Source organism: Nylanderia fulva, unplaced genomic scaffold, assembly GCF_048542155.1.
Source record: "Nylanderia fulva isolate GAGA-0341 unplaced genomic scaffold, ASM4854215v1 Scaffold91, whole genome shotgun sequence".
In the NCBI taxonomy this organism is placed as follows: Eukaryota; Metazoa; Arthropoda; class Insecta; order Hymenoptera; family Formicidae; genus Nylanderia; species Nylanderia fulva.
Window position 1 is genome coordinate 279809 of NW_028191037.1, and position 24095 is coordinate 303903.

The 24095-nt window shown below is 31.3% G+C and overlaps 1 protein-coding gene across 9 annotated transcripts in view; it reads left to right on the top strand.

The window, feature by feature from the left end:
* Window positions 1-259: 259 nt before the first annotated feature.
* Window positions 260-24095, top strand: part of LOC114944706 (tolloid-like protein 1) — a 73508-nt gene continuing 49672 nt past the window's right edge. For 3 of the 9 annotated variants that reach the window (XR_014926455.1, XM_085489940.1, XM_085489945.1), the window contains exons 1-4: window positions 263-516; window positions 19266-19327; window positions 19443-19541; window positions 23297-23389. Coding sequence is in view for 8 of the 9 variants with exons in the window: in XM_085489940.1 (XP_085346066.1) it covers window positions 19451-19541; window positions 23297-23389 (184 nt within the window). In the remaining variant the exon portion in view is untranslated. The other 6 variants (XM_085489937.1, XM_085489941.1, XM_085489939.1 and 3 more) reach the window with 5 other exon arrangements.

Sequence of the window (24095 nt, forward strand, 5' to 3'; positions counted from 1 at the left end):
ATAATATAGTATATAATAATATGAGTATTTTAACAGTACAACATATTCGAAAAACGTTCCGAGAATATCCAGAAGATATTCGAATATCCTCTGCGTGTCCTCTGAACGTTTTTCGAATATGTGTGCTGTTAGGGTAAACATACTATAATATTAGTGTAATGTTGTGCTTGCATTATTTCATAGGTGGTGTATGCGCAGCGAAAGCCAATGAGATACACGAATAATATCTATCTTGAAAATAATCGTAGGCGCATATCGCGTTGTCGCGGCAGCCCGCGTCGTCGCAATGTCGTCTCATCCGATGTATGCAGGGTCGCATTCACCACCGCGTGATTTCCACTGAATCGCGTTGCCGCGTCCTGCGCACGTTCCGTCATCGTCATTCGTCGCTCTCCGCGTAACCAGTAGGCGTGTCGGGGATCGGTGACGATAGTCGCGCGACTCTGCATGCAGGGTGTAAATACTGCGCGTAAGGGTGGAACATCGCACCTTGGGAGTGACAAGCCCCGTAACAAGGTGAGTCTCTTTCCGAGGGAGAGAAAAAAGTTTTTTTATGCGAGCAGGAGGCTGCTTCTCACGAGATCAGAGGGAATTGAGTGTCGAGACTACCCTCGCAGTGATATGTCGATCATTAAAGGTGTGGAGCAGTAATATATGGCTCAATAAATAATGGCTCGGTTCGGTCTGTCATGCTTAGAAACTCAGGTTCAATTCTATAGGAATTAGAGGTATGGAGAGAGAAAAGGAGGAGCGGAGACAGTCTCGCGATTTCGTCAAGTTGGAGTATATTTAATTTAATAATAAAGTCTCTCTGTAGAAATTCTGATAAAATATTTGCGAGCTTATAAGATACACGCGTATAATAATGGAATATTTTTCGTTATTTATTATGTGAAATAATGTATAACGTATAATGTCTATAATCTTGTTTTTATTTCATAAAAAGAGAGGAGAGAAAAAAGAAAATGTTAAATATTTAATAAAAAAATATTTTTCATATTTTTTTATATTTTCAGTTTATATTTTTAGACTTGAAATATTTGTTATGATGTAATTAAATATTGCAAATGCGATAAAATGTCGAAAATTAAAAAACATTTTTTGAGATAATAAAATATATTTTGGGATGATAACATTTATATTAAAATTTTCAATTGTTTCTTTGTCTTTTTAATCATTACCATATTACAACATCAAGTGTTAGTTTTAATTCGTGTTTATAGCTTGAGGAATGTTAAAGAATTCTGTGAGAAATGTTAGCAATTAATTCTGAAATGAGAGATATGTAGATAATACATTAAAATATGTTAATTTTTTAACATAAAAAAGCTATTGTTTAATTATTGTTAAAATTAAATGCAATAATAGATTTAAATGAAATAAGTGAAAAAATTGTAAGATTAGTGTTCATGCAAATCAATGAATAGTGTTACTAAAATTGAACTCATGGTGATGAAAGGACAATGTCAGTATGATGTTAATATATTGGACTTGATTTTCAATATTTTAATTTTAATTTAATTGTGAATATTTTCTATATTTTACTTTAATAAATATTCTCTTAATTACTAAATTTTTAAAATATTTTTCTCTTCGTTTCTAAAATATTTCTTTTAATATTTCTCATTTATTTTGTTCTGAATAATTGTTTATAATAAATTTGAAGTCATGTCTTTTTATGTTTCTTGTTTTTTATATATTTATCTAGATTATATTTCTATAACTAAAAAACAAATCTCGTTTTCTATGGAATTTTTGACATAACACCGACATACCTTATGAATTTCTAGAAATTAGTATTTAGACATTTATTAATCTATTTATAAATTTGTTTCTTAAAAAATTTTTTTTTATGCAAAATTATAAATAAATGATGTGATAAGAAAAATCTAAAATAATTATAATATTCCAAATTATTTACCGAGTTAATAAAAATAAAATTATTATTTGATATAATTTATTGCGTGAGTTAACAAATTACTTTCATACAGCAATAAATAATAATAGCGTAAAAATTATATCTAAAATTTGGAATATTATATATTACAATGCATTTAATTTTGAACATTTGAAGTTATTCACTGGATGATACTCGACTAATTTAGTATACATGCATTTGTATTATGTGAGTATTATGATTTATTAAAGAAACCTTGCGTTTAATATAGAGCTGCCGCTATTGACCATCTTGCTATCCTTTTCCAAGCGCATGGGTGCGGTTCTGATCCTATAATATTCTACTTTTCACCGATATTGTTCTTCTATGTATTTCATTTCTATCGATTTGTTTCTGTTTATCAATGACGTAAAAAATAGAAAAAAACATGGGAGACAAATTTTGTTTTTTTTATAATTTCATAAAAATCATCTTAAATAAGTATTAATCTTTTACTTATTAATTTAAAATTGTCGAAATGAAAAACTATTTGTGAATGTTAGATATCAATTATTTTTAAGAATTATTATAATTTAAGGGGTAAATATACAGATTAATAAATAATTTTTGTTAAATATAATTACATTTAAAATTAAAAAGATCTAATTTTCATAAATATTATAAATAAAATAATATTTGGAATATTTAAATGTTTTTCTACAAAAAAAGGAAGTACAAACTAAATAATTTGTAGAAATAATATTTGGAGTTATTAATTTTTATATATAAATGAGATTATCTTCATTGATTTTAGAGTTTATAATTTGCTAGATTGCATTGTTAATCATTGTATTATATGTGATTTTCATTATTTATTTATAGATTGATCAAAACTACTTATTCGCATGTAGTATAAGATAGACCGATTCTTGTATCTACATATATGTCACAATACTTCAAAATTATTGGCTATTATTATTATATAAACATATTAGGGTGTTTAAAAAAATAGAAAAGTGTTATTTGCGCCCGCATTCCAGCTAAAAAGTTAGGTAGTGGGGAGATAATTACCTAACGTGTAAACTCTAACAAATTTTATTTAATGGTTACACATTCGCCTTGAAATTTTCCCATTTAAATAATACGGGGAATGCAATTTTTTTGAGAATAAATTTGACTTATCTTTATCAAAATCAATTAAAACAATTCAAAATTTGATCTCAGTAGTTACTGTAGACCGTGTTGATAACTGCTAAAACAAAGTAAACTAAGGACGCAGTGCAAAAATTAATAAAAAATCATTAAAATTTAAAAAGAGCGATTTTTGCAATTTTTAATTTTTATCTATTTTTTTAACATAAATAATACAATTATGATTTGAATGGTTATTTCTCATCTTTTGGTTTGAGAAAAGAGCAAAAAAAAACGTTTTTTAAAAATAAATAATAATAATAATAATAAATTATAAAATAAATTATAAAAATAATTTATAACTTAATAAATATACAAATTTAATATTGAAACCAGATCCCTTAAATTTAAACAATTATATCACTGGCATGGGAATCTAAAACGCAGTTAGAATAGTAATCAAATCAAAATTTATTGTTACAATTTCATAGTAAATTAAAATAAGACGAACGTTTCGATCGATTTTTCGATCATCTTCAGTGCACAATAATCATTCAGTGTAGTATAACAAACAAAAGTAAATTGTTTAAAAATATTTCGCATCGTTAAAATAATATAATGTTTTAATTTACTATGAAATTGTAACAATAATTTTGATTTGATTACGCTATTCTAACTGTGTTTTAGATCCCCATGCCAGTGATATAATTGTTTAAAAATAATTTATAATAAACACACATAAAAAGGCCAGAAAACAAACAACTAAACAATCATAAATATATGAGGTCTAAAAATACTTTAATCATTAATGAATCTAATTACAAAGTCTTAAAATTATTTAAATAAAATCGCAAATCGAATTGTTAGATAGTGCTTATTTTGACATTCTAGACGAGATTTCGAACATATGATTTTAAGACATCGTTTTTATTTTATTTATTTTTATTTTTGTCACCTATTTATTCAACCTGTTTACTTGACATACATCAGTCAAGATTTAGATATAACAACAATTGGAAGCCTCCTTAAAATTATTTTAAGTACAGACAATTGTAAGCGTTATAATTAATTATATTTTACATTTCAAACTGTAAGTGATCTATAATTTTTTAATTTTTTATTTTAATTTATGTGCATGACAGTTTCATAACTTGGAAATTATTGCCTCGGTTATCTTCAAACGGATAGACTTTCGTTGACTAACGAGGAATATTGTTTGACTGTATGCCGGGGTACTACTTTGAAACAAAATATAACAGTACTTTCCGGTATTCACACATTTTAACTTAATTTTTGGTTTTTGATTGAATTATTTTACATCATTTTACATTATATTCACTGTATTTATTGCGATTCATCATTCGCTTATGAACATCGACTTTTTAATTATAATATTAGAATTTATTTACTGAGCAAGACTAATTGTAAGTATAAGTCAAAGCGTTAAAAAAAACTTTATAACCTTGCGATTTTATTTAAATGATTTTAAGACTTTGTAATTAGATTGATTAATGATTAAAGTATTTTTAGACCTCATGTATTTATGATTGTTTAATTGCTCGTCTTCTGGCCTTTTCATGTGTATTTATTGCGTTTTATAATACATGAGCTTAATTAGGTTTGTTTAATTTTTGTTTTTTGGTTTATTTTCTATATTTTTCGTTACCTCTACATAATTTATAATTATAATAAATAATTATTAATAATTATAATTAATTATGATTATTAAATAAAACTTTTAATTTATAAAACAAAAATTTTATTATATTTATTTATATTTTTAAAAAACATTTTTTGCTCTTTTTCCAAATTAAAAGTTGAGAAATAATCATTCAAATAATAATTGTATTATTTATTGTAAAAAAAATAGATAAAAATTGAAAATATACAAAATCTGCTCTTCTTAATCTTTTCAACGATTTTTTATTAATTTTTGCCACTGCGTTCTTAGTTTACTTTGTTTTAGCAGCTATCAACACGGTATACTGAGTAATTACTGAGATAAATTTTGAATTGTTTTAATTGATTTTGATGAAAATAAGTCTAATTTATAGTGAAAAAACCGCATTTTCCGTATTATTTAAATGGGAAAATTTCAAGGCGAATGTAGAACCATTAAATAAAATCTATTAAAGTTGATACGTTAGGGTAATTATTATCTTCCCACTAGCTAACTTTTTAGTTTGAATGCGGGCAAAAATAAAAACTTTTCATTTTTTTTGAAACACCCTAATACGCATACATATATATTATATACTCTTTCTAATCTATTAATATGTTCACAAAAAGGTGGAAAAATATTTATAATCTCTCTCTCTCTCTCTCTCTCTCTCTCTCTCTCTCTCTCTCTCTCTCTCTCTCTCTCTCTCTCCCTCCCTCCCTCCCTCTCTCTCTCTCTCTCTCTCTTCCTCTTTCTCTCTCCCCTTTTTCTTCCTCCCATTTCTCTCTCTCCATCTCTCCCTCTCTCTCTCTCTCTCTCTCTCTCTCTCTCTCTCTCTCTCCCTCTCCCTCTCTCTCTCTTTCTCTCTCCCCTTTTTCTTCCTCCCATCTCTCTCTCTCTCCATCTCTTTTTCTCCCTCCCTTCTTTTATTATTTTATAATTTTTTTATTATTTTTGTGTATCTAATCTGGCATAGAATTAGCGTTATTATTTCCGCTTTGTTAGTAACTTTATATCTTTTTTAATTTATCAAAAATAATTAAGTTTATACATAACACATGATATATACATATGAACATTATAAGTATTATAAGATTATATAATATAAATATTACTAGCATTTTGGACCACGCAAAGCGCGGCCCTCAAAGCTAGAAAGCTTCAAAAGAGAGGCGACCACTGGTCATGTAATCACATACTCCTGATAGCCTGGCTTAATACGTGTTTTTTAAGCGGGGAGCACACACTTTTGCATAAGCGCATAAGCATATGCGTAAAAAATTCGATTGGTTGAATTTCTTATGCATACGTTTATAGATCAATCAAGATTCTTATGCTTACGTTTATGCGCCTATGCAAAAGTGTGTGCTCCCTGCTTTAGACATTGTGACACCAATGCAGAACACACATTACACATACATCACACATTTGACATCTGTCGGTGTTAGATTAGATGTTCTGCAATGTCTAAAAAGCACATATTATGCTAGCCAATCAGGAGCAGGTGATCACGTGACTAGTTGTCACCTCTCTCTCTCTTTGAAGCTATACTTAAAGCCTTTCGTTTCGGACCGTTACACTTAAGTGCGGTCCTCAAATCCTATATACAACCTGCTTTAACAGAGAAAATTAGTTGTTCTGTCTGTTTGACCGCGAATTACTTCTACATTTATTTATTGATTTTCGTGAAACATGTACCACAATGTTTTTAATGTTACGGAGATGGATGTTGTTTTTTTTACATCTTCATCCATACATCTACCTACGCACTTTTGCAAATTTTTAGGGGATGGTTTCTATTTTTTTTAAGTTTTAACACCTTTACCCACCCATTCACACATTTATTGATCAATTTTCTATAATGCGTGGGTGGGGGGAGGTGTAAAACTTAAAAAAATCACTATCGTCGCCATCTTCAAAAAATTTTGATAATTTCGAGAAAATCGATTGATAAATGTGTGAGTGCGTGGGTGGGTGAATGGAGATGTAAAACTTTGTAAAACTTTAAAAAACACCATCGTCGCCATCTCCGAAAAATTTGCAAAATTTTGGTAGTAATTTCGAAAAAATCGATCAATAAATGTGTAAATGCCTGACTGGGTGCGTAGTTCAATAAAAAAACCACATAGTATGATGTTTTGGAGTATTCTGAACCTATTCTGGACCGATTAGCATAAAAATATAAAAAAAATTTTTTTCGCGAAAACAGCCTCCTGTATAAGAATAAAAAAAAATTTTTTTAAACTACATAGTACGATGTTTCTGAGCATTCTAAACACACTGGCATAAAAATCCGAAACAAATTTTTCTCGAGAACATATTTTTCTCTATAAAAAAAAAATTTTTTTAAATAAAAATAAACCGCACAGTAGTCTATTCCGAAAAATTTGCAACATTTTGGTACCAATTTCGAGGAAATCGGTCCATAAATGTGAAAGTAGTTAGCAGTCAGACAAAAAGACAGACGGACGAAAATTATATATATATACTAGCTTTTCGGACCGCGCTTTGCATGGTCCTTATGTAGCCTATATTAAATCCGTTTTAACACAAAAAATTAATTCTTTTTTCTGTATTACCGCGAACTACTTCCACATTTGTTGTTCGACTTTCACGAAATTTATACCAAAATAAATGTTTAAATTTTTTTGTGTATGACTTACTATGTTTTCTATTTCTTTCTCCTAGATATTTTATTTTACACCGCGTTTTGCATATATTTAAATATTTATTATATATTTTTATTTTTATTTTCTTGTTTATTTTAATTTCCACACAATTTCATATTTTTTAAATATAAAACATTATTTTAGTTAATATATACTTTAAATATTTTTGTTTATTACTTATTATATCCTTTTTTAAATTTTACTCAATTTTTTTTTTAAATTCATTAAAAGTAATTTAAAAATTTTTACGATTGAAAAAAAACAATATATTAATAAATGCTCCTACCTAATAATGCCATTTAACAATCACGCCACTATCAAAAGATGATTTTATTAAAAATATAAAATATGTTTCTTTTTCATAATTACATACATTTTTACATAAAATAACATTTTTTAAATACACGCACGCCTGGGTAGATGCATGGATGGGTTAATGGGAGTGTAAAACAAAAAACCAAATTCTCGTCATTCCCAAAAAATTACAACATTTTGATACCAATTTAATGAAAATAGAAAAGGTAAAATTCTTCTCTCGACCGTACTGGCAAATATTATTTATTCAATCACAACTAAACTAAATTCTGTCTGGCGATTCTCAAATATCTACGTTTTTATTAATGAAAATAGATCCATTCTCATAAAAGTTTATAAAATGTTGGTCCCGATTTCGTGCAAATCAATCCATAAATACGCGCGCGCATGGGTGGATGCATGAGTGAGTGTAAAATTTAATTAAAGAAAATAGCAGGCTTCTCAGAAACATTTGCAAAATTTTGGGACCGATTAGCACGATTCATAAATTGGAGTGCATGGGTGAATTAGTTGAAGTGTAAAACTTAAAAAAGAATTACATAATAGTCATTCCAAAAAAAATTTGCAAAATTTTGATATCGATTTCGTGCAAATCGGTCCATAAATGCACGCGTGCGTGGGTGAATGTGTGGGTGTAAAACTTAAAAAAAATTAATAGCAGACTTCTCATTAAAATTTTCAAAAATTTAGTATCGATTTCATTCAAATCGGTTCATAAATGCGCGCGCGCGTGGGTAGATGCGTGGGTGGGATAAAACTTTAAAAAACCACTTAGTAGTCAAAAAAATTAATAGCAGGCTTCTCAGAAAAATTGCAAAATTTTGGTACTGATGTCGTGCAAATCGGTCCATAAATGCGCGCATGCGTGGATAGACAAAACTAAAAAAATCAAATATTATCCCCGAAAAATTAGCGAAATTTTAGTACCAATTTCGAGAGAATCAATCAATTAAGACATGAATGCATGGGTGGATGCGTGGGTGGGGCTGTAAAATTAAAAAAAACCACCGAGTAGTCATCCTCGAAAAATTTGCAAAATTTTAATAAATTTTCGTACCGATTTCAAGAGAATCGGTTAATTAAGACGTGAATACGTGAGTGGGTGCATGAGTAGGGATGTAAAATAAAAAAAAACACCTAGTAGTAATCCCTAAAAAATTTACGAAATTTTGGTACCAATTTCGTGAAAATCTGCCAATAAATGTGTAAGTGCGTAGGTGGATGTGTGTGGATGGATGGTAAATAAAAAAAAAACACCTAGTAGTCATCCCCGAAAAATTTGCAAAACTTTGGTACCAATTTTGTGAAAATCTGCCAATAAATGTGTAAATGCGTAGGTGGGTGTGCGTAGGTGGATGGAAACTTGAAAAATCATACAACAGCCACTCCCGAAAAATTTGCAACATTTTGGTACCAATTTGGTGAAAATCGGGCCATAAATGTAAAAGTAGTTCGCGGTCATACAGACAGACAGACGGTACTTACGGTCAATAAATGTATGAGTGCGTGGGTGGGTGGGTAATCATGTAAAACTTAAAAAAAAACCACATATTAGCCATCTCTGAAAAGTTTTCAAAATTTAGGTTCTATAATAATTTCTAGGGAATCGATCCATTAATGTGAAAGTGCGTGGGTGGATAAGTAAAGATATAAAAAATATCATTAAACTTAAAAAAATCTTTTTTTGCAATATTTCTGAACATTCTAAACACATTGGCGTAGAAATTCGAAAAAAAATTTTTTGCAAAAACGTACTCTCTGAGAAAAAATAATAAAAATTAAAAAATTAAAAAAAAAACCCACAGCCCACTCCCGAACAATTTGCAACATTTTGGTATCAGTTTCACGAAAATCGGTCCACAAATGCGAAAGTAGTCCACGTACATACAGACAGACGGACGGTACTTATATATATAAATATATAGATAGGCGCATTTCATACAAAATCAAAGGCTTTTTTCTCCGACCATTTTTGATTTGCTTTATTTTTTTATCTTCTTGTATTTAGTAAAAGTAGCTTCCATGAATGTTTTTAGATTTTTATTTTTATTAATTTCTGAGTTATATATTTTTAAAAATATTGATTTTTTTGAATTTTAACAACTTCAAATATTTATAACTTGAAAAGAAATAAATATATTGTCATTAATTAGGTCGTATTTTTCAAACAAAATATTGAAATAATTAAAAAAAGAAAATTTAATGTTTTAGTCAATTTTAACCGAAATTATTTCTTTTCCTCAATAAGACTCCTTCGATTTTTTTCATAAAAATGTATAACATTTTAGACTTCAAAAAAAATTTTTGAGCTATTGGCAAAAAACTTTTCGAATTTTTTTTCAAAAATCGCATTTTTTGGATGTTTAGACATTATTTTGATTTAAAAAAATTTATATTTACAAAATTAATAAGCACTCATTTCAAAAAGTCAGGAAAAAAATGCCAATATTTGTAATTTTTAAAGATTTTTGCTATTTTTTTCAAAAATAGTGTTTGTCAGTTGTTTAGGCAACTCCGACTAAGGAGAACACTCTTAAAATAAAAGATATTAATACAATCAAACGTATTTTATTGGAAATTAGTATATAAAAACACTCGTATAATAATAACAATCCGCCGAATATTGAGGCGTAGTACACGTATATTAAAAATACGTAGTACACGTATATTAATAATAAAATTTATTAATTATTTAAACTACACACATCAAAAACAGTTTTGCACTTCCGTAGTATTTGCTAAGCATACTTCTTTTGATCTATTATGAATAGGAATATAAAAGTGGACATAACATACAGTAAAAAAACATAATGTATTTATAACAAAATAGAATTTATAATTAAATAGAATCAAATTTAAAGTATTTTAAAAGAAAGTACTCTCTCGCAGTCAACTAAAACTTCTTAATATCGAGTAATACCACCTCTGGCGTTGATACAGGTTCGAATTCTTCGAGGCATACTGTCTATTAAATCGTTTAAACGCTCTTGATCCAGCCTTATTCCACTCTTCGACGGCACTCCTACGGATGTCTTCCAAGGTGTGTAGAGAGTTTCTGCAGGCCTGCAGAGCTCGTTTTAATTGGTCCCAGGCATGTTCGATCGAATTCATATCCGGAGAAAATGCGGGCCACTCCATCCGAGTGATCCCGACTTCTTGGATGTAATTATTGACCAGGCGCGCACGGTGCACTCTAGAGTTATCGCCTTGTAGAACAAACTCATCTCTCATATCTTGTTGAAAAGACATCACAAACGGTTCGAGGATAGTATCCCGATATGCCTCAGCCCTCAGATTGCCTTCAATAATAATGAGCGGTATCCGGCGTCTATACATGATTCCGGCCCAAACCATGATAGATCCTCCTCTTTGCTGGACTCGAGTTGCAGAATGTCGGAGGCGTACAATGTTCCCAGGGCTTCTCCATACACGACTCCGATTGTTGTCAGGTGTGAGGTAGATTCTGCATTTATGCGTGAAAAGAACACGTTGCCACTCATTCAAAGTCCATTCTTCATGTTTTCTCGTCTACCTGTACCGAGCACCACGGTGTTGCGAGGTGAGCAGGGGTGCTCGACATGAACGCCTAGCATAAAGATTAATGCTGTGAAAACGATTCCGGATGGTTTACGCTGTTACCACCGTGCCAGTGGCCTCCAAGAAGTCACGGCGCAGCTCCGTTGCATTATCACCAGGGTTCTTGCGGGTCAGAATCTGAAGATATCGGTCTTGAGCGACTGTTGATCGTAAACGACCGGTGCAAGGCAAATCTTCCACTCTTCTTGTGGTTTGTCGGAAACGATTACAAATTCTGACGACATTACTATGACTCATCTCGATGAGACGTACTGTATTTCGATCTGATAGCCCTTGCTCGCGCAGGGTTACAATACGAAACGATTGAATGTTGTGATTGTCCGACGAGGCATATTATCACATTAACGAGATCGTACAGATAGATATGTACTTTTAAATTTAAAGTGTGTAAGTATTCGCCTATAATATTAGTTCGAACACAACAGATAGCGACACTTACAACCTTGTCTCCGTGTATTAACATTGCAAATAAAGTTGCTATCGGCTAAAATTATAGGCGCGTCCTCAGCATTATAAGAACGCGTGATAAGAGGGCGGTGCAAAACTTTTTTTGATGTGTGTATGTAAATTGACAACAAAAAGTGTTTTTATGTGAATGCGCCATATATACTCTATATATACAGAGTGAAGAAAAAATATGGGATCGGTCAAATATCTCAGAAGTGCGATATAGAAAAAAATGTTAAATACAAAAGCAGTAGGCTTTGAAATGAGTCTCTTGATGGTGATATTGATCTTGATCTAGAGATCAAATTTAAGGATCATTTCGAGGTCAACTTTATTTTTTTAAATAAACCATATTTTCTATATAATTGATTTTTTACAATATTCTCTCTAAAAAGTGATACGAGTTGGATGACCAAAAAGTAAATAGTTTATGAGATATTTTGTACTTTAATGTGACATAATTTTACATAAACTATTAAATATCTCGTAAAATATTCATTTTTTATGATCTTATCTAAATACTTCTATGCACAAAATAATGAGAGGAATTAATTGCTGTAGAAAAACAGTTATTTTTAAGAAAAAAATATGTAATTTGTAACTAGCAGCTACATATATTTTCTTAAAAACTACTGTTTTCTTTACACCAATCGATTTCTTTTATTATATTTTGCGCATAAAAGAATTAAGGTAAGATCATAAAAAATGAATATTTTATGAGGTATTTCATAGTTTATAAACGATTATATTTGTTGGGCAGGGTCAAAATACGCGCACATGCAATCTAATGAGTTATATCGGTTAGGTTAAAACTACCGGTATACTAAATAAACAGATAATTTCACAGTATAAAAATGACATTATTACTGATACGTCTTTACACGACATTGACAACAGTGACGATGAACGGAAGGAAGGAGACTGCAGGTTGTTCAACGTCGAAGCAAAAAAAGAAAACAAAAAATGAAGTTATATTAATTTTTAGACAATTGAGCATACTGTCTGCATCGTAGGTTAAAACAGAACACTATTCATGTCGTCACTTATAATGTAGGTAGTTATTATAATACGCCAACATGCCTCCTTAACGATCGCTTACTTTCGTTAGATTGCCAGTCCGAGCCTATCTATGAGTGTTGTTAGTTTTGACGCTCCCAATGATTTAGTTAGATTATCTGCTATCATTTCTGCAGTAGGACAGTATTGTAGTTTTACCTGGTTCCGGGTGCAGAATTCCCTGATGAAATGTTCCTTGGTGTCGATATGTTTTATCCGTCCACTGGCTCTTTCTACCTTAACAAAACTCAGACAGCTTTGATTGTTCTCGTTTATAATTATCAGTCCATCTGGAGGCTCGTGCAAATCTGTTAGTAAATGCCGCAGCCATACAGCCTCCTGACATGTTACAGCTAAGGCGTTGTATTCTGCCTTCATGGAGAACAAAACCACGCGGTTTGCCGTTTGCTCATCCATGCTATGAGTCCTCCTCCATAGAAGAAAACACATCTAGTAGTTGAACGTCCGTTACTCCGATCTCCTCCCCAATCTGAATCAGAGTATCCTATTAATTTCCAATCATCTCCCGGTTTGAACCGCAAAGTGTAATCATTTGTGCCCTTTAAATAGCGGATGACTCGTTTTGCTGATATCTAATCCATTTCTGTAGGTGCGCTAACTTTTTATCTTAGTAGTCCAACGCTAACAGCGATATCCGGTCGGGCATTCACTGCTACATAAAGCAATGCTCCTACCAGACTCCGATATAGTGTGGTATTTGGCAATAGTTTACTGTTTCCATTTACAACAGTATCCTGGATTTATAGCGGTTTTAAATTGCTTAGCGTTGCTCATACCGAACCTGTGAACAATATTCTAAATATAATTAGTTAGACATAAATTATATTAGTTAAACTCTTAACTTATACACGCTGGCTTAAACGCGTTTGTTTATCAACATTATTACATATAGCAGAGAAAAGTATAGAATCGAAAGGATCTGAATAGCTCAGTTGGAAGAGCAGTCGCCCGGCAAGCGAAAGGTCTCGGGTTCGATTCCCGATTCAGCGACTTTCGGATTTATATTTTTCTCTTGCATTTACTTATTTCCGTAGGGGGGTGAAAGGGTTATTGAAATTATTGTAAATCTCAAATATGAGATTATTTCATATTTTAAAATCTTGGCCGTGACCAAGTAAAATTAGGTGCCTTGTGCACAGATACTTATACTAACGGAAAAAAAAAATTTAGTTTCGTTAGGATAACGCTTTGTCATCCGCGAGTTGGCTCTTATTGCCTGTCTTATATCTTTAAATTTATATTTATAAATTATATTATTTGTTTTCGAAACGTATTTCATGGCCCAAGAAATGTTTGACGGTCTCAAGGCATGTTATCTCATAATGTTGTTTCAAGTTTTGAAAAACTTCTTCAATATCCGATTTCTTAGTATTACCGAATAACATGTCGTTTACATATATTAACGCATAGATTGCTCTCTGATTCTTACGTTTCACATATATAGATAGAGATTTAAGTTACTTTGCTTAAAGTCAAGCTCCAAAAATACAGCATGCAACGTCTCGTTCCAACATCTTGCTGATTGTTTTAAACTGTAAATGCTTCGCTTTAATCTGCATACAAATTTTTCTTTTCCAGCTTTTGAATCGGGTGGTTGCAGCATATACAGCTCCTCCTTAATTACTCCATTAGGATACGCAGTCTTCATGTCTAGATGTTTTAATATCATGTTTCTTTTGCTGACGACTGCTAGAAAGGCTCGTAATGTCTGTCGCGTAACGGGTGCAAAAACTTCACCGTAATCGACTCTGAATTGTTACTTGTACCCTTGTGCCACAATTCGAGCTTTGTGTTTCACTATTTTGCCTCTCTCATCTCTTTTTAGTTTGTAAACCCATTTTGAATCAATAGATTTCTTACCAGCGGGTAGATAAACTAGCTCCCACGTCTTGTTTTCTTTGTCATGTGACTTCATCTTCCATAGCCTGACGCCACTTAGGTTCCTTTATAGCCATTTTGTAATCAGTCGGTTCAGTATCGCGAGTTACCACACCGACTATATAATCCGAGAAGCGTTGAGGCAATATTTCTCGGTTTTGACGAACTCTTCGATTCAGCATTGGGTCTTGTTCTTCCGGTCGTTTTCAGGTAAGATATCTTCAGAGTCACTAGAAGGTAGAATATCTTCAAGATCGTAATAAATATCCTCATCAGATTCTGCGTCAAATCTTTCTTCAGGATTAGGTTGATTAACGACTTCTGGAAACTCTACTTCGTTTTCTTCTGCCTTCTTCTCTGTCGTAAGACTTGATTCTTCTTGCTGTTCCCATCCATTTCTCAATTCAATAAATCTCGCATCACGACTAATTGTTATCTTGTCAATCGATCGATTCAAAAACCGATATCCTTTATATTCCTCAGAATACCCAACAAAAGTGAGCTTTTGTGCTTTAGCTTCCAGTTTGGATCGCTTCACATTAGACAAGTGTACATACGCTTCGGATCTAAATATTCAAAATTTTTTATAATTTGATTTTTGGTTCGTCCAATGCTCATACGGGGGCGATCGACAGCCCGAGATGGTAGTCGATTCTGCATGTATACTGCTGTCAAAACCGCTTCACTTCAATATTTTATAGCCAAGTTAGCATCGAGTAACATACATTTTCACATCTCTACTAAGCTTCTATTTTTCCTCTCTGCTACACCATTTTGTTGCGGGATGTAGGGGGTTGTAAACTGCCTCTTAATGCCTTCAGCTTCGTAGAAACTTCGGAGATCCTGGTTATCATATTCCTTTCCACCATCAAATTAGATTATCTTAGGTTTTCATCCAAATACATTTTCCGTCCAATGAACATAGCATTTTATCTTTCCGGCAGCTTTAGACTTTGCTTTTAGCAGATACACCACTGATAAACGACTATAATTATTGATCATGATCATGAAGTATATATTACCTCCAGGAGTCGTGGTCGACATTGGTCCACAGAGATCAGTGTGGATCAATGTCAGTAGTTGCTTAATTTTCCGTCCTACCTTCTTTAGGAAAAGCATGCGAGTAAGTTTGCCCTTGAGACAGCATTTGCAAATCATCCAATTACCATAATCAGTGACGTTAAATCCATTAGCCAAATTCTTAGTTACTATCGTTTGTATGACTTCTGGATCTCGGTGTCCAAACCTACGGTGCCAAATGTGCTGACATTGCTTGAGATAATGGCTAGTAGCTTTTGGGATTTGTTAGCTATTTTTAATCTATATAAATTTCCAATCTTTTCGCCGACAGTAATGACATTTCCAAATGTATTCTGTATCCTGCAGACAGCATTGCCAAAATTTACAGAAAGTCCTTTTTCAGCCATTCGTCTCATCGTTAAAAGTCCTTCAAACTCAGGAACATACAGGACATCCTTCAGGGTTTTCTTTACGGATTTGCCATGTTCTTGTTGACGTTGTCAATTTTCTTCTTGTTTCTTCTTGTTGACGTTGTCTTCATTCTTCTTGGCTAAAAACTTTCGACAATCTCTGCGAAAATGTCCTGGCTTCTTACAGAAAAAACAGGTCTTCTCTGCTTTGCCGTTTTTTGCTTCGAATTTCATGGCTTTTTCGGTATCCAATCCTCCGCTTTTAGCAATTTGTTTCGAATGTTGATCTAGTAATTTCGATTTTACTAAAACGATTGTCAGATCATCTTCCGGTCGACTCTCTAGTGCTTGAATGAGACTTTCGTACGAATTTGTTTCGAATGTTGATCTAGTAATTTCGATTTTACTAAAACGATTGTCAGATCATCTTCCGGTCGACTCTCTAGTGCTTGAATGAGACTTTCGTACGAATCTGGCAGATTAGCTAAAATCATAGCCACTTTAAAAGGTTTATTTAATTCTTGACCAGCATCGCTAATCTGATCAAAAAGATCTTCTATTTCCATTAGATGCTTATCTAAATTTCCGCTTTCCCCGAGTTCTATACGACACATTTTCTTTAGCAGCAAACTTTACTCTCTTCGAAACCGTCGCTTTCTCGTGATAAGCTTTAAGAGCACCCCACGTATTCTGTGTTGTTGTCGCTTTCTTAATTAAAGGCAACTGACTTATCTCTAGGAATAACCCGATCGTAGAACGCGCCTTACGATCTGTTCTCTTCCAGTCGTTGTACGTGTCATCTGTTTCTTCAGGTCTTGGTTTCGTGAGAATGTCCCATGGATCTTCTCGTTCTAATAACATCTGCATCAACTTCCATGTCTGTCAGTTTGAGCCGTTCAATTTCGGGAAAGAAACACGCAAGCTATCCGCAATCTTGCTTGCAGATTATTACACTGTCTCACTGTATTCTGTTTATCTTTCACTCGTTAATACTGGGCCCATAACCTGTTGGGGAGGGTCAAGATATGCCATTGTCCAACGTCGAAGCAAAAAAAAAATAAACAGTTATATTAATCTCTAGACAGTTGAGTATACTGTCTGCATCGTAGGTTACAACCAAGAAGACCAGAAGACCGAACTCCTTAGAATTTCAGTGGTGGGGGTAAGTCAAAATACGGTCTAATTTCTGTTTGCAGTAAAATTGCCGGCCAATTCATGAACTATGGCGTGCTGGACTTCAAAGTTTCATGCAATATAACCAAGAACATAAGCTTGGCATCTTGTCAGAATGTAAATTTTGATGTCGTAAGTATTAATAAATAATATATGATACTTACGAACGACAAAGTTCACATAGGAAACCTTTTTTTGATAAAACAAGCAAAGTCCAGCACGTCGTAGTTCATGAATTAGCCGACGACCATATTGCGAACAGCGCCCATAAAATGAGACCATATTTTGACTCACCCCCACCACTGGAGTTCGGTCTCCTGGTCTCTAGTCTTCTTGGTTACAACAGAACAGTATCCGTGTCACTACTTATAATGTAAGCAGTTATTATAATACGCTAACAATATTAAATTAAAGTATACAATATTTAATAAATTAATTACTTTTTAACTATCCTATCCTTGTAACTTTTTACATTCTATCCTTGTAACTTTTTGCAAGATATTGTGAGGAATCGATTAATGCAAAAAATGGTAGTTCTATTTAAAATAGTAAAGATGACCTTAAAATAACCTTTTTAAATTTGATCTTTAGATCAAGGCCAATGTCCATTAAGCGGCTCATTTTGAATCTTACTATTTTTTTATTTAATATTTCTTTCTATATTTCACTCCTTCCGAGATATTTGAGCGATACTTTTTCTTCATCCTGTACACACACACACAACACATATATTATATTTCTGAAATTTAAATACATATAATACGAACATAGCCAATTAATTACAATACGAGGGCAGTCCGATAAGTACTTAGCCTCATCGCCCGATGGTGCCAGTATCGCAAGAGAGTTTTACTATCGTGTAGTACATTCTCGTAGACGGCTACTGTCAAAATTTCAGCCGAAAATTATAATCGGACTCGTAGTTTTGTTTTGACCGCGTGTGGAAGCGGGCATGTCCGCGGATTTTAGAAAAATGGAAAAAGAGCAATATCGGTCGGTGATTCGATTCTTGTTTTTGGAAAGGAAATCGCGCAGCGAAATCAAAGATGTCGAAATGAAGAATCTTTTATTTTAAAACTCATTTATTTTACACGACAAAAATTTGATTATTTGGAGTTTGTAGCTGTTACAAACGCCCGTGTAAAAACATGGCTTTTGCACTTTCTGCACTTTAAAGAGAGATAAATATACATTGGACATTGGAGAGAAAAAGACAAAGGATTGAAAGTACAAAAAGTGCAAGCAACGCGAACAGACACGAGATTTTCCCTCTTGTCGCCTGCCCCGCAATGACAGCAACCACCCTCCTTAACAAGCAATTTTTTTTATTTTATGATGAATATACGTTCAAACGAAAGCAAATTTCAGTAGCGATTATGAATCATATGACTATAAAGAAGGTCTCGGGTTCGATTCCCGATTCAGCTAACTTTTTCAGACCGATATATTTATCTTGTCTACATCAATTTTAGGTGGGTAAAGGGAAAAGGAATTTAAATCTCAATTTAGAGGTTATTCCTCGTCTTAGCGAATTGCTAAGTATTATATTTGGCTCTTCACAGCGATACATTCTCTATCCTTGTCATATGACTATGATTAATTTTTTTAAACGATATAGTGATCGTGTGAATACATTTAAGATTATAGTATCACATGTTGTAATTTAGATTGACATTTATTGATTAAGCAATTATTTTATTAATATAATATGTAATATGTATATATTTTATGTATATCTTGTACCAAATCTTGAAAATTATAATCGTTTAAACCGATAATTTTATATGTTTATTGCTATAAAAAATTAACTGTTGCACAATTTTTGTGTTTTAAATAAATATAGTACATTATTTATATGATATATTATTTGATAACGCGCATGATAAAATACAATACAATAATATCATCGATCGATTAAAGAAATTATATATTTACAAAAAATATATATATATACCTATATATATATATATATGTATTTGCGATAATTAAAACTATGAAATCATATATTGCAGATGATCTTCTGGATTAAATTTTTTCGCTTTTTCTGTGCCCGGAACAGATACTAACAGATATGGTAAACACGACAAAATGCTATTACTTAAATCACATACATTTAAGAATTATAATACACAAATCCATCAAAATATAAATGATGATCGATAAATATGATATATGACGATTATTCCCAGGGTACAATATGGCTTCAGTACTTTGGTATACTTCTGGGAATAATTTTCTTTCGTCAGTCTTCGTGTTACTCTTACTGTTCTGCCCACATGACTCCTCAGGTTAGTACGCATGGTATAATTATAAACTATTTTAGTATTACTTTAGTATTGCTTCATAAAAGTTGACACAATGTATATCTACAGTAGTTCTCTAACAGCACACATATCCCGAAGCCGTTCAGAGAACATCTTGAGGATGTTCGAATGTCATCTGGATATTTTCTGAATATCTTTCGGATATGTTGTGTTATTAGGGTTGGTGATGTCGACTTTTTTCTAGCATAAATAATTTTAATTACTTTGAGATTTCTCATATATGTCGTGTATATTCTGCGAATATCATAAGACACATAGATATTTTCATTTGAGATTTTGGGATATTGCTTTTTACAAGATTTACGAAAAGTTGTTGAAACTAATCATGTTATTTATCTCAATTGCCATTTTTAAATATATATACATATCAATATTTATCATTTTTTAAAATAAATACAACTAGTGATAGATAAAAAGGCTAACTTATCGAGCAATTATTAGAGTTGTTCTGTCAAATAAAATTTATTCCATGTATAAACTAAACATAAAACATGTGAAAGCTACAAACATTCTATACTCAAACTTAAGCAAAAACTACAATCATTATAAAATAAACGTTTCAATCGCACGCGGTCTTCCTCAGTATTATATTACAGTAATTACTTGTTAATAAGAGTGAGAGCAAAATTGCGATTTTTAAGAACTTGTAAAAATAGCAATATTTTTCCTACACATTTAGAAAGATTTTGCCACATAAAATTTAATGTTTTTCATCACAGATCGATCAAAAGACTAGAGAACATGTTGTACAAATTCAAAACAAATACGATGAACATTGAAATCTGGCTTCGTTTTTGCAAAACATCTTACAAACTAGCCTACCTAAAGCTAAAAGTCATATCAATAATAGTTTTGATTTGTACAGCATGTTGTCTGGTAAAAAGATTGATGAGAACGATAAGATGTTTTCTTTAGATGTTTCTTTATTTACAAACGTATCTCTAGATCTTGCGATTAATGGGATTAATGATAGATGGGATCACATTGAAACAAATACTAGAATACCGAAAAGCGAATTTATATGTGGTATTCAATTCATATTGACTTCTACTTATATTTTACATTTAATGACATAATTTACAAACAGACTTTTGGGACTCCTATGGGGTCTCCGTTATCACCAATTACAGCTGACTTGATTATGCAAGATCTTGAGGATACAGTTATTAAAGCGTTAAATTTAAAATGTTTGTTTTACTTCCGTTATGTAGATGATATAATATTAGCCACTTCTATGATTAATATGACTCAGATAGTTAATAATTTTAATAACTATCATGATAGACTTAAATTCACGGTAGAACAAGAGGTTAACTGTAGCTTGAATTTCTTAGATTTATCACTAAAAATTATTAATAATATAATATACATTGATTAGTATCAAAAAGAAACCTTCTCAAGAAGGACTTTATCATTTTTTTCTAACCACCCATTATGCCATAAAATTGGAATAATATACAACCTTGTGGACAGATGTTTGTTGTTATCACACCCACAATTTTTTAATAAAAATTTGGAGTTAATCATTAATATACTCACAAGCAATGGTTACAAAATTAATCATCGGATAGAACATCTCATATCTAAAAAGCATTATAAACAGACAAGCCAACATAGAAGGAACAGAAATTATAGAAAAGGAATCAGTTAATAAAAAATTTTTTGTTATTCCGTATATAAATAGGATCTCAGAAATGATTGTCTCCTCGGTAAAAAATACAGAGTGTATAGGAGGATACAGATGTCTCAACAAACTTGATAAAATTATTAAAGCACAGAAAGATAAAATTAAACATCCATGCAATTCGAATGTTGTTTATAAGATCAATTGCAATAATTATAATGCATCTTATGTAGGCCAAACGAGGAGGCAATTACAGACGAGATTAAAAGAACATAAAAATAATATCAGGTTGGACTCAACGAAATATTCAGTAATTTCTGAACACATAAGAAATGAACACCATACATTTAATTGGGATAACGTAAAGATTCTGAACAACGAAAATAATTATTATAAAAGACTCATCTTTGAAATGCTACATATTAAAAAACAAAAAAATAGGCTAAATTTAAACAAAGATACTGAATTACTCAGCGAGTCTTATTTTGATATTTTGGATAAATTAGCGAACAATAAATAATAAGACAAATAGGACATTAACGGTTTAAACATAGGTATTAGATCATATATAAACACGCACATTCTTCGATTAAATAGAGTTTGAAATAAGGTGTCTTTTTATATTGTTGGTCTTGTCTTGTGTCATCTTCAGTAACTTTTTCAAAAAAACGTGGTTAAAATTGTCAAGAAGGACGATGTCAAGTAAGCATATTGCTAATTGTTAAGGATATATATTTTAATTTTTGACATACGTTAATCGTCAATTTTTTATTAATCGCAGCGCCTACGGAATGTATTATTTTTTCACATATTAACGATGAAACTTTTCGAGATTTGATTAAAATCAAAGATCATATCGAGGCGAACATTTGTTGGATATGACGGAGGACACGCTTTAATTGCTTATAAATTCTCGACTCTTATTGAAGAACTAACATTAATTTCCGATATTATGTGGAATTTTTGTATGAATTTGTATTTTTTAATAATTACTGTAATATAATACTGAAGAAGACCGCGTGCGGTTGAAACGTTTATTTTATAATGATTGTAATTTTTGCTTAAATTTGAGTATAGAATGTTTGTAGCTTTCACATAATGTTTTATGTTTAGTTTATACATGGAATAAATTTTATTTGACAAAACAACTCTAATAATTGCTCGATAAGTTGGCCTCTTTATCTATCACTAGTTGTATTTACAATATACGATCGAAACTTTGTATTAATTGATTTTTTAAAATAAATATTTATTAAATGATAAAAGGATATCTAAATTAGTCTTAAACCGTATAAAATTATCAAATAATAATTATATAAATTTATCAAAATGTTTTTTATTAGAAAATTTTTTTACTTTTCCTGCTCTTTATGTATGTTTCAAAATCACAATTGATTAGTTTTCATCTCCGTGAATTAAAACTGCTATAACCTGTTATTTTATAAAATAAATTAATTGTATTAATAAAATTTTGAAATATTTTGTTAATTAGGAATAAAATATCTAAATTGGTTAAAATTTATGATCATAAATTATTACTAAAATATTATAGTATAAGAATTAAAACTTATAATTTAAAATTATGAAATTGTATTTAGTTATTTTAATAACAGAAAATATGTTAACAAACTTTACCATTTAATTTTGCATATTATCTTCAAAATATGATGTAATCTCAAATACATATAAAAATGTGTGTAAAAACAGTTACTTTGATCAAATTTTCTAATTTAATTTTATTTTTATTGGCATAATTATATATATATAATAACATATATATAATAACATATATTTATATATATATATATATATATATATATATATTTATATATATTTTAAATATATTTTTTATATATTTTTTAACGCAATTTAAACAATTATTTTTGTAATATGCTTAAAGCAGATTATTATGCATATAAAATTGGAATGTTATTAAAAATGCTTACTGTGCGCATAATATATGCATAGTTGTATACTCTTATCAGCTTTATATCACGATTATTGTCACAATTATAATATGGTGTGGTGTGTTCCCGGTGGCGGTGGATACTTTGTTGCGGGGTACTTTGTATCTTCACATCATCCCTCAATTCAGCCCGCGAGATAATTGAGACACCACTGCCACAACAAGACTATGTTGCATCACTACCACCTCCACCGGGAGGTGTCACCACTGCCAGAACACCAAGTACGTTCTTTTAGTATCTTCTTTACTATACTTGTTAAGGGGATCCTTCACGATTGTCTGTTTTATCGACCAATTATTATTTTCGTACTTTTAGTCTTTTGTCGCATTAATTTGATAGAATTAAAAATGCTTCTCTACGATTATAATACATACATCAATGATCCTAAGGAAGTTCGATTTCATATATGAAAAATGAGAAATAATTACAATATTACAGTTTTCCTTACTTTTCCTTACAGTTTTCCCAACTTTTATTTCGATATGATGTCTCGAATGACAGACGAGCTGTCAATTCATCATGCTTTATATACTTTGTGCAACCGGCGCACGAAAAGTCGCCCTTTCCGCACATGATGAGATTTTAGAAAGGGCTCTCTTTCTACGCACCGGTCACACAAAATATTGTAGCCAACATACGCGGGTCATAAATTGACCGATCGCGCGGATTGTCACACTCGGCCGATTTACGATCCCCCGCACTTGTTAGCTAATATACTATTATATGAATATAAACACAAGATCTCTGGGATTAAGATACATGAAAAAAAGAATTGTTACCCTCTTAATCTAGATTAGAAGTCTAATATAAAAGTATATAGTTTGTATTACTATTTGTACGTATGTGTGCGTGCGTTGTAGGTATAATAGAGCAAAAAACAGCAATACATATTTACGTTCAAACCTATAATAGTATTAAACGTAGCAA